The sequence below is a fragment of the Microtus ochrogaster genome, chromosome 7 (assembly GCF_000317375.1).
Source record: "Microtus ochrogaster isolate Prairie Vole_2 chromosome 7, MicOch1.0, whole genome shotgun sequence".
NCBI classification, from domain to species: domain Eukaryota; kingdom Metazoa; phylum Chordata; class Mammalia; order Rodentia; family Cricetidae; genus Microtus; species Microtus ochrogaster.
In genome coordinates, this window is record NC_022014.1 from 62,518,744 (window position 1) to 62,537,376 (window position 18,633).

At 36.2% G+C, this 18,633-nt stretch overlaps 1 protein-coding gene across 1 annotated transcript in view; it reads right to left on the bottom strand.

The window, feature by feature from the left end:
- Positions 1 to 18,055, bottom strand: part of Med13 (mediator complex subunit 13) — an 88,388-nt gene extending 70,333 nt beyond the window's left edge. Inside the window, exons 1-2 of the mRNA XM_013347545.2 lie at positions 17,826 to 18,055; positions 8,448 to 8,616 (exon numbers count right to left, since the gene is read on the bottom strand). Of these exons, the coding sequence (XP_013202999.1) occupies positions 8,448 to 8,524 (77 nt within the window). The 5' untranslated portion in view covers positions 8,525 to 8,616; positions 17,826 to 18,055. The remainder of the gene's footprint in view (positions 1 to 8,447; positions 8,617 to 17,825) is intronic.
- Between the last annotated feature and the right edge of the window lie 578 nt (positions 18,056 to 18,633).

Here is an 18,633-nt window from a genome sequence, read left to right on the forward strand (position 1 = left end):
ATCCAAAGGATGCTCAACTGTACCACAAGGACATGTACTCACCTATGTTCATAGCAGCTTTGTTTGTCATAGCCAGAACCTGGAAACAACCTAAATGCCCCTCGACTGAAGAATGGATAAGAAAAATGTGGTACATTTACACAATGGAGTGCTAAACAGCAGAAAAAAATAACGACAGCTTGAATTTTGCAGGAAAATGGATGGAACTAGAAAACATTATTTCGTGTGAGGTAACCCAGACCCAGAAAGACAATTATCACATGTACTCACTCATAGGTGGTTTTTAAACATAAAGCAAAGAAAGCCAGCCTACAAACCACAATCCCAGAGAACTTAGACAACAATGAGGACACTAAGAGAGACTTACATAGATCTAATCTACATGGGAAGTAGAAAGTAGAAAAAGATAAGATCTCCTGAGTAAATTGGGAGCATAGGGACCTTGGGGGAGGTTTGAATGGGGAAGGGGAGAGGCAGGAAGGGGAGCAGAGAAAAATGTAGAGCTCAATAAATATCAATAAAAAAATTAAAAACATAAAAAAGAGAATCCTCCAGCACTTGAGTGGCAGAAGCAGGCGGATCTCTGTGAGTTCAAGGACAGCCTGGTCTACAAGAGCTAGTTCTAGGACAGGCTTCAAAGCTACAGAGAAACCTTGTCTTGAAAAAAAAAAACAAAACAAAAACAAATTCAAAAAAAAAAAAAACCGAATCCTTTAGAGAACAACAGAAAATCTGTCTCAAGAAACTAAAACAAAGAAATCCTAATGATTCAAGTGTCAGAGCAAAATTCATCAGGGTACAAGTGTTATCGTGTAAAATCAGATTTCCTAAGAACAAATCAGTTGAGAACAACTACAGAAGGGGGAAGTTGGACAGTCTGAAGTAGCTAAGGCAAATTGGCAGTATACACCCTGATATGGGTGGGTAACTTTGGGACTCTACCATTTACTCCCTCACAACTGAGAAGACAATTAGTTCCAGGAGACCACCAAGTATCAGCTAACAACCAACAAACACTAACTAGTTAAGTTAAAGCCCTAAAATCTAGTTATTAGACAACCACCAAGTAATTAGAGTCATTTGGACTATGGCCAATCCAAATTAAGGTATGTTCTGAATCTAAAAAAAACACACAAGATTTCAAAGACCTCACACAAAAACATTAAACTATCTCAATGCTATCTCTTATAGATTTACACTCTAAAATGTATTTCAGGTGTACTGAACTAAGTAAAAAATATTATTAAAATTAGTTTCACTTGATTTAGGCTTTGTATAAATTTTATCTATTGTGCACACACATCCATCTAAGCCTATCAAACACATTACTAAGCTCAGTTAACAGTCTAACAGAAAAATCAATGTGATTTACATCTTATTTCTTTATGCTACCCAAGAAGACACAAAGAAATAACAGTAAAAGAAATACAGTAATGCATGCCTAGAGACCCAGCAATGAGGAACTGTGAAGGATCTTTAGTTCAAATACAGGTGGGGCTATATAAGCATGATACTCGAGATCTCAACAAACAATAAGGATAACACAAAGCAATACCTCTTACTTCAACTTTTCAGAGGTAGTAAGATATCCGAAGAACAAAGAACATCTTAAACCTATTAACTGCTACTAATTCCATTCCAGCAGAGATTTACATGTCATGGTGCTTATTTTTAATTAATTTTGAAGATCAGGAGATAAAGTAAAAGCCATGTGAAGGAGTAAAGTTTTATTACTGCAATTTAAAGCACATCCTGCTGCCTACTGATTTAATAATAAAAAAAACCTTGACCAATTGCTTAAATAAAACACTAGAAGCACTATTTTAATAATAAAGACAACACCATCCAAAAGAACTTTCTACAGTGATGAATGCCCCACTTCTGAACTGCCACTATACAGAACAGGTATTTGAAATGTAGCTTCCTAAAGTGAAATATTTTTTTTTAATTTAATTTCAATATATTGGATCTAAATAGCAAAAAGTAGTTAGTGGCTAGCATATTAAACAGTATAGGCCTAAAACATATGTAAAGAAAAAAACAGCACCCTAATACTCTTTTCTTTCTTTTTTAGGAGATAAGGGGAAGTTATGATGAGATTCTCACTATGTAGTCTAGGTTGATCTTGAACTTCCACCTTCAGTCTCCAGAGTACTGGAATTACAAGAATGTGCCACCATGCTCAGCTTTAATATTCTTTCTTTTTTTAAATATTTATTTATTTATTATGTATACAATATTCTTTCTACATGTATGCCTACAGGCCAGAAGAGGGCACCAGACCCCATTACTGATGGTTGTGAGCCACCATGTGGTTGCTGGGAATTGAACTCAGGACCTCTGGAATAGCAGGCAATGCTCTTAACCACTGAGCCATCTCTCCAGCCCCAGCTTTAATATTCTAATTATAATAATTTGCCACAAATGCATGAGGTAGTCCTCTCCTTCCCCGAAAAACAAAACCAAGAATAATCTTACTCTTTGTGGATCAGGTAAAGGCACCAGATAAGAACATATTGAACCACAGATTTGATCCTATGTTCTTTTTTGTTTTATCTGTAGTTAGCAACTATTTATTCTATCCTGTATTTATACATGTATACGTGTGTGTGTGTGTGTGTGTGTGTGTGTATACACTCATGTGCATGCCACATGCATATGTTCTTATAATAATCACTCTATGCTGCCTTTTAAAATTGGGGCGACAGATAACTATCGTACATAAAATAAAGATGTCAAAAGCCCAAATTAGCAATTTTTTTTCATAAAAATTGATGTATCTACAGCTGAAGATATGAGATAAGATTATAGTATATGTTAAAATTAAATACTAGGGCTGGAGAGATGGCTCAGAGGTTAAGAGCACCGACTGCTCTTTCAGAGGTCCTGAGTTCAATTCCCAGCAACCGCATGGTGGCTCACAACCATCTGTAATGAGGTCTGGTGCCCTCTTCTGGCCTGCAGGCATACAGACAGACAGAACACTGTCTTCATAATAAATAAATAAATAAATAAATAAAAAAATAAATAAATAAATAAATCTTTAAAAAAAATAAAAAAAATAAAATTAAATACTAGCTAAAATCAAATACTATCAGATAAAGTGGATCCTACCTGTAAACCCAATATTCTGAACCCTGAAGCATGAGGATCACCACAAATTCTAAATTAGTCTGAGCTACATAGTTATACCAGGACAATCTGAGCTACAAATTCCATGCTATTGTATATAATCTCATCTACTACTTAGCAAAATCTCTTATGGCAATATACTCCATAAGATGTAAAATTAGTTGTCTCAAACAAGAGTTGCATACCAATATCATTCTATCCTGTATACCTTACTTGAAGTGCATTTAAATCTTGCTAAATTAGGGTTTGGGAGATTGATTCAGTGGGTAAATTTACTTACCATCAAATCTGACAGTTCGAGTTCTGTTCCCAGGAGCCACATGATAAAAGGTAAAACTTCCAGAAGATGTTCACTGACCTTTAGGTGTGCTATGTAGCACAAGAAGGCCAACACTCACATATATACAAATAAATAAGTGGCCAAATGAATAAATGAACTTTTTTGTAATGTTAAGGCAGTACAGTGGGAGCTACCTATAATATCAACTAATAGGAAGGTAAGAAAGTAGATCAGTTGAGCCAGGAGTCAGAAGCCATTCTGGACAACACAATGAGACCTGGCTCCCTCCCCCCAAAAATTTTGCCAAATGTACAAACTTAATTGTCCACTTAGCAATATGGTTATAATAGATTCAACATGACAAAAAACTTAACTAAGCACAAACTCAGTAATATTCGTACTTGAGACAGTCTTACTCAGATGCTCAAGCATCACAAGGGTGGGAAGTCACTGGTTCTTATAACATCTATTTGCTTATAATCTTACTAGAAAATTCAGACCCATGTACTACAGAATGATGCCTCTATTTAAGATAAAATGCTAGACATCCTTTCATTCAATCATCTGAAGACTATTTTGTTTTAATGTTTAATTACTCTTACAAATGTAAGGGTCCTTTATACCTATTCCCACTGCATCACTAGAAGGTGACTCCATTTTTTGTCACTCAGTTCCTGGAAATTACTAGACAATTAACTACTTCTATGTTCAGATTATCACAAAATGAGAATCTCCCTAGATTTACCATGTGGTGTGTATGCCACAATTCCAACTCCTCCAGAAGCTGACACAGAAGATTCCAAGTTTGAAGCCAACCTGGTAACTTTGAAAGGCATAAAAATAAAAAAGACAACAAAATGCTAGAGATACAACTCAGTGAGGAGAGCACTTGCCTGGTATGAATGCAGCCTGGGTTTGTTCCACAAAGGGAAGAGAGAGACAGACACAGAGATACAAGACAGACATGGGCAGAGACACAGACAGTAGCATGGGCTGTGTGTTATACATATACAGTATATAAGCAAGCAAAGACATTAGAAGAGGATGTCAGGTGTCGTACTCTATTTTCTCCATCTTACTCCCTTGACACAGAGTCTCTACTGAATCTAGAGCTAGGCTAGGTAGCCAGGAAGTGCTAGGGATTCTCCTATCTCCTCCTCCCCACCATGCTGTGGTCATAGACCTGTTGCAGATCACAGCCAGTTTTTTACATGGGTGGTAGGATTTCAGCCCAGGTGCAATAAGGACTCTTAGCCACTGAACACTATCTCCAGTCCCAAGAGAATCTCTGTACTGAAAAAGGCAGTCAAGTGTAATGGCATATGCCTGCAATCACTGCACATGGGACTGAGGCAGCATTATGAATCTGATACCAGCCCAGAGTGGACTGTATAGCAGACTTTGTTTTCTTGTTTGTTTTGTTTTTAAAATATAAGAAGATTGGAACTATTTTCTCTTTTGTTAAGGTCAAGTCAGTTCACAGCATAAACATTCCTCCCTGACAACTTCATTATTCTTTTATAAAATGCTCATACAGGTGAATATCCCTAATCCAAAAGTATCAGATGTTCTGATATCTGAAAGTTAAGTTTCCTATGATTTGAAAACCAGCATTTAACTCATTTTTTCTGGTTAAAATCAATTTTATACAACTACGACCACAAGTAATTCAAAACAACACATGGTATTTCCAGTAATGAAAGTTTTAATTTAGCCTCCCTTCTCAATTAGGTAATCCCACGGAAAACCACTAGTGTTCTTGTATAAACAACAAGTAGAATCTGTGTGATTCATGGAAACCTCCAACTATAAGTAGTATTGCCAATTATTAGCAATCATGTAAGAGAGATTTTCCTAAGAAAGACAAAGACATTTCCAGTATTTGCATGGCTAAATGAGCACATTCATTTCCCTCTCTACACTCATGAAACCTCTTCCATCTAGATAGTAGAGACATGGAGAACGGCAGATAGAAACAGAATCTGAGGAGCTAACATGGTGAAAATTGTAGTTTACTTAGTAGATAAAGGTAAAATGCAAACTAAACCAAACCAAAAAGGCTCAGAAGTCAAAAGCATTGGTATGTATCTGAACGCAAGAGTGTAACGTATAACTGAAAACAAAAGTAATGAAAATTCAAAAAGTTGGACTCAGAAACTGATTTTATAATCTTCTAATAATTTTTTAAAAGATTGATTTAAGCCAGTTATGGGTGATGCACTTTAAACCTAGCACTCAGGAGACAGAAGCAGATAGATCTCTTGTAAGCTGTAGGCTAGCTTGGTCTACATTAGTGAGTTCCAGAGCAGCTGAAATTACAAAGAGACCCTGCTTCAAAAACAAACCAACAAAGATGTACTTATTTTTGTATGGTGTTTTGCCTGCATATATGTATGTACTGTACTCACTTGCTGTACTGAGCACCCGCTGCCTGGGAAGGCCAGAAGAGGGCATCAAATCCCCTCCAACTGGAGTTTCAGATGGGTTTCAGTCACTGTGTAGGTGAATTGGGAACTGAACCTGGGTCCTCTACAAGAGCAGTAAGTGTTCTCAAGTACTGAGGTCCCCCCCCCCCCGCACCTCTCAGAACAGACTGGCAAAGCTAAAGGGAACTATTTAAATAAATTAAGTACAAATATAAATTATCTAAATGAACTCTCTCAGCTTCCAGCAATCTACAAGAAAGAGATTACTAATCTTCTATAGATTCTACAGTAAGCTATTATTACAAGTGAACTATAAGATAAGATAAAATACAATATAGACATTCGGGATTTCAAAAGTACTGCTTCCCATGCACCCTGTTCAAAAAAATTATTGATGAACGACCATCACCAGAACAGAAATAACAACAGAAGTTTGAGGGAGATGGCTTAGCATAAGTACTTGCAGCAAAAGCAAAAGGAACAGGGAGTCCACAGCCTCCAGAACGCACACACCTGCCCCGTAATGTCAGTGTTGGTGATTCTAACTTAGGGAGTTATACTTGCACAGCAAGCTTTCAACCCACTTTTCTTCTTGTAAGTTCAGAGTAGTAATGCTTCTAAAAAACAGCTACTTGCTTCTCTCAGTATAAATAATGTACTCCCGGTTTCCAGAAAGGAATTAGCTTCTGACAGTCAATGCTCCTTATTTCCCATTTCCCTTCCATTTCCTGCCTGCAATCTTCTGTACAATGGGAAGGCCAATACCAAGAAAGACCGCAGGGTTGGGGAGGGGGCAAAAGGTGGCAGAGCAGAAAAATCTGAGTCCCTACAATGGTTTGGTAATTGTATCTTCCTATAATTCAAAGAATGCATCCCTAACTTTCACAATTATTTTGTTAACAATGACGATTTGTCAGGGTTGGGGATACAACTCAGTTGGTAGAGAGCTTGTGCAAGAACCTGAATTTTGACCCCCACCACTTCATAAAACTGGGTACAATGGCACATGCTATGATCCCGGCCTTGGAAGTAGAAATAAGAATGTTGTATATACTCAGCTGCACAGTAAGTTCAAGGCTAGCCTGGGCTATGAGAGTCCTGGTTTTTTAAAAAAACAAAACTAACAAAAAAAAAATGGTTTAAAAAGAAATACTGCTAATTTTCACAGTAAAAAAAAAAAAAAAAAAAAAAGAGCTTTTATTTTTCCTTGCTTATGAACCCATCTACTAAAAAACAACTTCAGACATACAGGAAAAAAAAATCCATATGAAATGACAGCTCCTGAAGCCTAGAAAAAGAACTCCAGGCAACTAAAGAATGCAAAGAGTGGGAGAAACAGACTTCCCCAGGGAAGAGCATATCAACTAGTTATCCAATACCAAATGGTCAGCCCTGAAGACATACATACATGAAACATACAGACTGAGCAGACTACACTAACGTTTTTTAATGCACACACATGCACACACACACACACACACACACACACACACAACAATTAAAGAAAAAGAGTCCATGAATTTAAATGACAGCAAGAGAAGATCTCTGTGAATTCGAGGCCAGTCTGGTCTACAGAAGGAGCTACACATAGAGACCTTGTCTCAAGAAAACCAAATAAATAAATAAAATAAAAAATAATAATAATAATAAATTTAAAAGAATAAGAAATATGGAGACTAGAGATGGCTCAGAAGAACACTAGCTGCTCTTGCAGAGGACCTAGGTTCCATTCACACCTCCCACATGGCAGCTCACAACCATCTTTAACCCTAATTCCAAGGGATCCAAACCCTTCTTCTGGACTTCTCAGGCATCAGGTGCTCACATGCTATATAAACATGGCAGACAATCATTCATACACATGATAATAAAAATAAATAAATCTTTAAAAATTAAATGGGGAGGTGATAAGGGTCAACCCTTCACAAAACAAATCCGAGATCATGAGTTCAAGATCAGCCTAGTCTATGACTCAAGCTCCAACCCAGACAGGGCCACAGAGTGATACATTGTCTCAAAAAGACAACCCCCAGAAAGAAAAGGAAGGAAAGAAAAAAAGATAAAAGAAAAAAGAAAATCACTTATAGTTTATTCCCATTGCAAGAAAAATTCTTTGTTTTGTTTTTTGTTTGTTTGTGTTTTTCCAAGACTGTTTCTCTGTAGCTTTGAAGCCTATCCTGGAAATAGCTCTTGTAAACCAGGCTGGCCTCAAACTCAGAGAGATCCACTTCCCAAGTGCTGGGATTAAGGTGTACACCGCCACCACCCAGCCCACAAGAAAAATTCTTTTTTTTTTTTTTTTTTTTTTGGTTTTTTGAGACATGGTTTCACTATGGCTTTGGAGCCTGTCCTGGAACTAGCTCTGTAGGCCAGGCTGGTCTCAAACTCACAGAGATCCACCTGCCTCTGCCTCCTGAGTGCTGGAATTAAAGACGTGCGCCACCATCGCCCGGCAAGAAAAATTCTTAGGCAGTTAAAGAAAATGGATACTTATGAGTATTTGCCAACGTTAATTCAGAACATTCCTGTAAGATATTAACTCATTTTATTAAACATTTCATAAAATTAACAAACATCAATTATCAAAAGAGGCAAGTAAGATGGCTTACCTTTTATTTATAGGTTTTTCATCTTTCTCATACGGTTTTACAAACCACTTGCCGATTCGTACAAAGTTTCTGTTCATTAAACACCTCTCCAACAGATTGTGAACTGCCTTGAAAAGCAGAGTACGGCACTCATAGGAAAGGCCGTTCTCCCACACTCCATCTTCCTCTTCTACAGAAAACAGTGAAGTAAAAGTACACAAGTGAGACTGCGTCTACTCAGAGAACTAAAACATTTGATAGATCAATGTCTATGTCCACAGCCCTCTCCTTTACCTCAGAATGCAGAGCTGCAATCTTACCATCTCTCAATCTGTATGTGTGGGTGTAGTGGTGGTAGTTTTCTTGTTTGTTTGTTTGATTGACTGTTTTTGAGAGAGTCTCACTAGTTAGCCCTGGATGGTCTGGAATGCACTATGTATGTAGCCCAGGCTGGTCTGGTGCCTCACTGCAATCCTGCCTCTACTTTCTGATTGCTGGGCTAACAAACCCGTGCCACTATACTTGGTGTTAAACATCTTCAAACATCAAAATGTCAGCTTTCAAAGAAATTCTACAAAATATAAAATGCCTAGGCACTCTACAAAACTGCCTAAAAATTATTCGCCACAGTATAAAAATATGGTAATATCATAAACATAATAACTTGTTTTCTATATTTTAAAAAGGGTATTTGATTTGCTTGTAAAACCTGGAAAATGTTAAACATAACATTATAATGCCTGTTTCTAAACTGGCTACATGTTACTTTGTCCTAATTCCTCTAATCATTTAACCTGAAAGGGGGGGAGGGGGATCTAGCCAGTTAATAATTAAACTCAGACTATTTCATGACCATCAGCATTCTAATCTATGACTCAACTACAAAACTAAGTGACAAATACAAAGAGAGTTGCTGCCACTACATCTTAATGCGCAATGTGCTAATTATCAGACTAGATCTCATTTCAATGACTCACATGATTAGTCAATATAGGAGGAAAAATATAAAGATCAGATTTTTAAATGGTGTATCAGTCATATGAAGTAATGCTCTTCACTGACTACACAGCTTCAAATTCCCCGCTAAATCTATTAGTCACTCCAAGTTAACTTGCAAGGTGGGGGACAGAAATCAGTCATTGGTAAGTCTCAGTTCAAAGAACAAAATTCACTCATCTATCACAAAATATTCAGTAAGAGTAACAAATAATGATAAATACCACTTTGGCAGCTTACATTTTATTTTAAATTATTAGTCCAAATTTAATCAAGGATCTTCTATTAAACTTTATCTTTATATAACCTTTCCTTTTCTTTTTGACCCAGCTAGCCTATGGCTAACTACATAAACCAAGCCGGCCTTGAACTCTCAGCAATCCTGTCTCAGTCTTCATTACCTAGTGCTTGGATTATATATGTATGAGCTGCCACACCCAGTTATAAACATTTTCTACTTATGTATCATCATCTTCTTCCTCCCTTGAAACAGGAGCTGGCTCTGTGAGGTAGGCCTTGATCTCATGATCTTCCTGCCTCAGCCTCTCAAGTACTGGTTACAAGCCTGTGCCACCATATCTGGCTTCCATTCAATTTTCTACACACACACATACACACACACAAATATTTCTCACTTCACAAACATACATACTGAATCCATAAAAAAATGAAGTTTACTATGAACTGTTGAATAAGAACAGAGAGATACTAAGAGTGACACAGTTTATATACAGAATGTCTTACAACAAGTGGACAGAATAAACATTAACTGAAACTATAATGACAGTGGACTTTAACTGCACTGGAAACTGCACTACAAAGGTTAATGTTTTCTTTCAAGTGTTCTTTCCTAACTCATTGTCAAGTCTTTCAAAGCAACTAATACAGTTCCTCTACAGAAAAGCAAAGGAAAATGGCAATACTTTAAGGGTTAAAATAAAGTAATTTAAGTAGAAAAACTTCACATTCAGTTATGTTAGAGATACTTATCTACTTCCACTTAAAGCTAAAATACTTCTGGGTTTCGTCTTATTAAAAAGATATTCTCTTAGAGAAAAGGAACTGGCACACAATGATTTCACTTATTAAAGGTCTAGATAGCAAGCATATGTATGAGCTGATGAGACAAAAAAAGGAACCATCTTTTAGCTTAATAAGTAGACTCCTGATTTCAAAGTCAAATAGCTTCATTATAAGTTTTACTTCAAATCATGACAATAGTAATAGAAACACACATGTTCCTAATTCCAAAAGAAAGGTGTCAGGAGCTGCTCCCAATTCTCCACCTGTTCAATGTTCTTTATTAGCTGACACCTAAAATCCCTAAGTTCTAAACAACACAAAGGTTATAACATTTGCATTATATAAGTAGCCATTATCAAAACATATTCCCTAACTACTCCTAAGTTTTAATAGGAAGACATAGATATACAGTTACTTCTGCACACAACTAAGCTACAAGTTCAAATAAATTATTCATTTAAAGCTTAAGAATAATTTACCTTCTTCCTACAGTTTAAAACAAGAGCATTAAGTACAAAGTTCCTAATCACTAAAAGCCAATAAAATGGCTCAGCAAGTAAAGGTACTTGCCACCAAGCCTAACTGGGTTTGAACCCAAGACTCATGCGGTCTAAGACAAGAATAGACTCCACAGCCGTCCTCTGACCTCCACATGTGTGCCGTGACACTTGTACATAAAATAATGAATGTCATTTGTTTGTTTTTGAGGACGGTTTTTCTGTAGCTTTGGAGTCTGTCCTGGAACTCGCTCTGTAGTCCAGGCTGGCCTCAAACTGAGACCCACCTGCCTCTGCCTCCAAAGTGCTGAGATTAAAGGCATGTACCACCACCACCCGGCTATAATTTAAATATTTAAAAAAAAAAACTGTTTAAGAGATTTATGAACTGTCTGCAAGCTTAAAACAAAAATCTTTAGAATAGCAAAAATTATACTTCTTTATAAATTTTTACATAAAACTGTGGTTTTATTTTTAAAAATTAATTTCGGCTAACCCTAAGCTAATACCAAAATGTGGTTTAGAAATAATCAGGGCCGGCAAGATAGTGCAGTGGGTAAAAGTGCTTGCTGAGCTCAATCCTCAAAACTCATATAAAGTTGGAAAGAAAAGCAATTCCAGTTTTTTTCTGACCTCCACATATGTGCCATGGCATGTGTGCCCTACACACACACACACACACACACACACACACACACACACACAAATATTAAAAAGAGAAAAGCAGTATTATTAATTTCCAAGGATTTCTCTCACGGCTGAAACTTTTCTCTAAAGAAACTCAACATGAACTCAATGCTTTCTGGAGTCTCTTGTCCCAAATGCTCAGAATTCTCACTAATACAAACAGACCTTCCTAGAGCAAGGAATATCTACACAGTAAGCAACCAAGTAACTATTTCATTGCTAAAGAAATAATAATGCCTAGTAAAACCCAATGAAAAAATTTGGGTTGTTTTAGAAGGAATGTCACTTAGAAACAAAAGGTATATTGAGCCAAGTTTCTAATATTCTGATGTTGTGAAAATGAAAAGTATGTTCTACACACTGTACTCAGATATGAGAAGTATATGAAAAGAAAGTAATATGTGTCTCTTATCTTACACTAATTATAAACTCCTTGAATCTCAACTCCAACATTGTAACCAGGAAAGAAAGGAGTAGGAAATACATGTCAAGCTTTAGCAGGCACTTTAAACTTAACCAGAGCCTAATAATGGAAAAACGTCTGCTTAATGCATTTAAATAAATGTTTTCTTTCCCTTGTATCTTTAATCCCCAGAGAAAACAAAGTTTCTATTCTGTTTCTAGTACTTTTCCATTACTATTGGTATTATTAGAGCTCTTAACCAGTGTTACTTGAAAAATTTTACAAATTATTTGTAGAATGTAACACAAAAGTTCAAACGCTAAAATCTGATTAACGTATGCTTCCCTGAGAACAGATTATAGTGGTGCCAAAGGATGTCATAGGTCATCAAAATAATTATAAATGGGGGGGGAAAAATCAGCATAAAAAGCTGATACAATCAGTACTCAATATTTTCTTCAAAAAACGACATCCTTAAATATCTCCATGGTGATCAGCTGATTTTTTTAAAAAGGCATCTTTTCCCTTTAATTTTGCAAAACAGCTAAAATGCAACATATGCCAATAAATAAGGAATGACTCAAAAATCAGCATGTTAGAAAATAGTACAGATTTCTTTAAAAAAAATCAACATGTCTAGATCAGTGTTTCTCTTAATAATTATTTTCCATTCATAACTCATTAAGTCAACAAATATTACTGCCTTAAGCTATAGCATCAGTCACTTAGAGCAAAACTTGGAAATTTATTTAAAACAATTTAACATGGTGATTGTTATATCTGATATGATCAAAAAGATAACACTTTGTCGCCCTAAAAGAGGATACTATCACACAGCATACAGCAAATGAAGTCATCACTCATAAGACCAACCAATACAAAGAAACAGGATAGTTTACAGAATTTAAAACAAAGACAGAAATGAATTAACTCTCCTCAGCAAGGCTTAGCTGTTTTCATGTTTGTCAGCTCTGCTAAACGCTGCCCTTAAGGTTAAAGTCCACTACAATTAATATCCTCTGATAAAAGCATCCAAAAATGAAATCTGGAACAATGACCCACTTAAGCAGCATGCATTTTGATGAGACTCTAGTAGAAGGAAACTATTTGGATATGTTGCTAAACTCCAGTATAGAGACCTCGAAAACCACAAGAAAGAACAAATATTTTTAAACCTTGATTCAGTATAATTTTTAACTTTAAGGAATCAAAGTTTCATCTCTCAAAGTTTTTTTCTCAAAGTTTTATCATAATCTACCTCATGTTTTTTTAAGACAACAATTTTGAGAGAGGGAATTGTTTGGTTTTTAAGAATAAAAACCAATGGCAGCAATAAAATTTCAAATCTGAGGACACATTAAAAAGACACAGCAATGAAACTGAAAAAACCTTGGGTTTTTTTTTTTTTTTTGGTTTTTTGAGACAGGGTTTCTCTGTGGCTTTGGAGCCTGTCCTGGCACTAGCTCTGTAGACCAGGCTGGTCTCGAACTCACAGAGATCCGCCTGCCTCTGCCTCCCGAGTACTGGGATTAAAGGCATGAGCCACCATTGCCCGGCAACAACCTTGCTTTTTAAACCAGTGAACGACCTACCTGTAGGAATCAACCAATCGTACCCACTGGAGACCTGACAGGAGGAGCCAGGGAGCTAAGATTTTCCCACCATCAACTTTAAATCCCTGTCACTTATTATCACAAAACTTCAAAACAACAAATAAAACTGTAACCAAAAAGTTCTTGCCCAATTCTTTTTCTACCAAAATAAACCAGTATGGATTCAACTGTCCATTGTCCTAGTATTAGAATTAAAAAAAACTCATATTCTTGGCTTTGAAAGTCAAGGGATGTTTTTGAACAAATGTCTTTCTGGAATATTATACTTAAGCTAATACTAATGAGCACAAATCCTTATCCAAAAACTAGTCTTTCCCAAATTACTTTGCAAAACAGTATCAAGTACTACTGTTGTAAAATAAGCAAAAGTTAAAAATGTGGAATAGACTGGTATGTTTTATTTCTTTTCATCAATTAAACTTAAGATGGTAACCCAAACATGTGCTGAATGCTATGGGACAGAAGGAAAGGTGAAATTTAACATATGTACTACGAAGCCTGACTAGAGTCTAGACTCTTCAGAACTGTCAAATCATGAAAAGGGAGCAAAGAAGGTTCCCTAAGAAACCATCACGGTCTAGAAGAGCAAAAAGTGAGAGGGCAAGTAAATATCATGCGGCAACCTAGACTGGATTCTAAAAACAACAGGAAAAAAAAGAGGTAAATATAAAAGAAAACCAAGTGAAGTAAATAAACACTTTAATATCATTAACAATATTGATTTGTGAGTTGTGGAAAAATCCGACATTCTGATATTAAGAATAAAAAGTTAACTGAGAATGCATAGGCACGCTCTACATTATCCTGCCAACTTTTGTAAATCTAAAATTACCCAAAATAAAATTCTTAAGAACAGTTGTAAATGAGACAAAGTAGATAAAGGGACCGCTCTCTGTGGTTTTGTTATTAAACATGTTAATGAAAAAAACAATTCAGAGAATTTTAACCTTTACAAAATAAATGCCTTCCACTAGTCCTACCCCCAGTAAGGAGGACAATATTACCATAATCACAGATACTTTGGTAACAAGAAGTAGTAGGTGTTGAACCAAACAGAAGGACACTGCCTGAGAAGCAGCCTAAGCCAAATTAACTAGCAGCTTAGTTACCACCTGCGCCCTTCCTGGTCCTCTCTCCTCACTGCTACACCTCCACTTGGAGCTCAGGACTGCCTCCTGCAGCTGATGCCAATCCTACTGTCCAGCTGCTCTCTTCTCAGGGGAGCTTAAAAGAAGGGAACCGAGTGCCACAGATGGGAAGAAATGAAAAGGGGGTTAGCTAGAGCACAGAGGCGCACTAATTACCCCAAAAGGGAGGCAGACGGCGTCCCTGGAGCAAAGAAAGGGCAAGATAAATATACTCCATCTGAAAAGACCTTATTCTTTAAGATATGTCTGTCTTAAGTAACATTCTTAAGTAAATGACAGGTTAAAAAGAAGCTAAAACATTAAACAAATATCACTGACTTTGTAAATCAAGAGTTCAGAAGACTAAACTTACTCTTTGGATTTCTTCCACTTTGATAAAAATGTTTAGTTATTCAATAGCATTCAGCAAAAACTGACAGCAATGAAATTTGATATTCAAAAATACTTTCATCATATTCACAGATCAGTATCTGTATTAGAGTGCAGGTACTGTCATTTTAAAATTATGCTAAAATAAAAAAAGTTGAGAGGAAAAATTTAAACTCTAACCAAGTTTTGCTTGAAAAAACACGTCTGATAACCTAAAATCCAAAAGAAAAATAGCTAGAGTGTTTTAACAACATACACTCAAACAGCTGACAATCTACATTAATAGGCTTTTAATTTTCAAAACATTAGTCTCACTGTGCTAAAACTAAATACTATGCACTTAAACTTATCTTTGATTCCAAAAAATGTATTTCACAGAAAGGTTTGTTCAAGGCTGTGCAGGGCATTACACACCTGTCACACCAGCACTGGGGAGGACTGCTCTAAATACAATGCAACACAACCAAACTCAGTCTCAAATAAAAAAGGATGTTCAGATGCTGTGCCAACTTTATCAAGAAGACCAAAACCCATGAGTAGACTTACAATATTTATGTAATTTTTTGTGGTGCTAGGATTCAAAGTCAAACACTCTGAGCAACATTATAATTTTAACACTGATTGTGCTTGCTTTAAAATTTCAATTTAACAAGTTTCTAAGCAGTCTATCAACATTTTAATAAGATCCAGGGGTAAAGGTCAACAGTAGAGCACTTGTATAACATATACACACAGCCCTGGACTCAATATTCAACACTTAAAAGAAAAACAAACAACCGACAAAAATTTTAATGAGTTGACTGCATGCATCATTTCAAAGTTTAAAACAACTCTCACCTAGGTCAATGAAAGAAAAAGGGAAGTTGGTATGCCTGGCTTTTAGCAGAAGCAAAGAGCATCATCCTGTTGAAAGCACTAAGGATATTCTGATACATATATAGACACATTACGTATGCACTTAATAGATATATACTCATATCTTTTTACTATCTGCAACTATATTAAGATAGATGTAGCATGATCCTAGCATTGAAAAGAGAAGGCAGGAGGATAAGGAGTTCAAGGCCCTAATAGACTGTGTATAACACTATCTCAAAACAAACAATAAAATACATGGTAATAGAACTAAGGACTCAGTTCTTCATTAAGCATCCTGGGAAAGCTAGAATGCTCTGCCTCTGCCATAAAACAACTGCACCACTCAACACTGAAGAAAGCACCTATTAAAAACAAAAGTAATTTAAAAATATAACACATATGTAAGAACATATATGTTGACCTTAGAAAGTATTAGCTCAAAAGAGCTATCTGAAGCCTGGTCTGATGGCACACACCTGTAATCCCAGCAGGAAACAGAAGAGTAAGAGTTCAAGGCCAGTCTTAGTAAGTTCAAGACCAGCCAGGGCTACATGACACCTGAATTTTATTTTGTGCAAAATAAAACAGATCTTACAGTTCAAAGCAAGAAACCACAGAGTACTAACTTTCATACAAGAAAGTTTTTCAAATGGCCTAAGGAGCAGCAGAGATGGCTCTGGGCGTAAAAGCACAGCCAGTCTGAGTTCGATTTCCAGCACCCACATAAAAAACCAGATGTGGCAGTGCATGTGTAACCCCAGCACTCCTACAGAAAGATGGGAAGCAGAGACTCCAGAACTGCTCAGAACTAAAGGGGCAGCTAGCTTGATAAAAGCTTCATAATAGCAGAAACAACCTGTCTCAACAAGGTGGAAGGAGAGTTGTCCTCTGACCTCTGCACACACTGTGGTACACATATATCACACCCACATGCCCTCCTCACACACAAAATTTTAAAGAACTTTAAAAAAAATTTCAATTTAACTGTCAAAAATCATACTAAGCTAGAACTTGGTTCCCTCAAGTCTATCACTAAAAAATTTGCTTACACTGAGTTTAAAGTAAACGTAACTTCGGTAATTTAATGAAGGTCTATAGTTTCTCTCTAAAGTACATTTGGCCCTAAAAGTCAAGAAAATAGAAGTAATACTGATGTGCTCAAAATAAACTATCCTTTCAGATTAATGACCATTGTCCTATAAAAGTTAAATAAGGTGGCACTTGTCTCGTTTAATATAATCTTTGATGAAGCAGTATCTATTAAGAACCACTTTGCCTCTTAAAAAATACATACAAACAAAAAACCGCATATGGTTCCCTGGGTTAATAAATAATCATAAATAATATAAAAATAACAATATACTTTCGAAAAATATGCCAGATAAAGTTACGTTTCGAGAACCATCCACAGTGTCTCAGAAAAGAGAACAGAGTAAGACAGACTCAAAGGTAAGTTACACTTGGCTTCAAAAGTATTACATAACTATGAAAAGGCTTCCAGATCTCATTTTTCTCAGGTTAATGAAAATGCTTTCCCTAGGTACAAACTGCCAGTGAGAAATGAGGGAAGGAAGCTGGGTGGCGGAAAAAGAAAGTATTTCAAAGCTTAAGTCTCCCATAATACACATGAATGATTTATGTAAAATAAAACAATCATGGTGAAATAAAACATTGAAACTGTTCTTACAGTTTCACATTGACAAGGCTGTGCACATACTAACACCATAATCTATAATCGCAAAGACATTTTGGGAAAAGTGTACAATGTTGTTAAGTCACATTTAAAAATAATAAACTGCTTTTACCTGATAAGTCATGGTGAATAAGGTCAGCAAAATTGGGATCTTTACCCCACCAAAATATCCACAATTCTCTTCTTCCAGGTCTTTGATCTCGCCGCCAAACAGCAAGTACATCTGCCTTAAGGCATCGACTAAAACTACTCAGAATGGGGTCTTCTTCTGTCACCGGAAAGAGAACAGGGGCAGAAGGTGGGCCTTGCCATACGTATCTTTTCCACTTAATCCCTGTCAAGTCGGCCTGAAGGAAAGAAAACACGATTTTTATATCATTGTACATTCATTGAAGTAAAAAAAAAAAAATTCACTATAAAGTCCCTGATTAACTAAAACAGCACTACTTTCAAAGCATTCTTAAGATACTGAGAGTATGACCAAAACAAACAAAAAACACTATGCAAATAATTCTAATACTTCAACCAGCAAGAACTTAAGGAAAAGAACACAAAACAGTTTTAAAATACCACTGAATAGCACATCTATAATACATACAATATCCCCGAATAGTAAGTGAAGCAATGATGTTAAACGTGTACTTCAGTACCACACATTAAAGACTATCTTTCCTGTCTGTCCTATGTTCTTTTCTAACTGGTCAGTCACATTTGTTCTTTGGTGAACTGAAAATTAAAGACCCTCACTCCAAGTCTGTAAGAAGTCGCGGTTCTAACAAGAAGACATCTGAACAATTTTCTAAAGAAAAAAAAAAGCCTATTAGTTCTTCACAAGCACACATCTTTAGGAAAAGAACTACTTCCAAGGAGCTGTCAGATTTGTGCTAATCTATCTTCAAAGAACCAAAGTGCCAAAAATA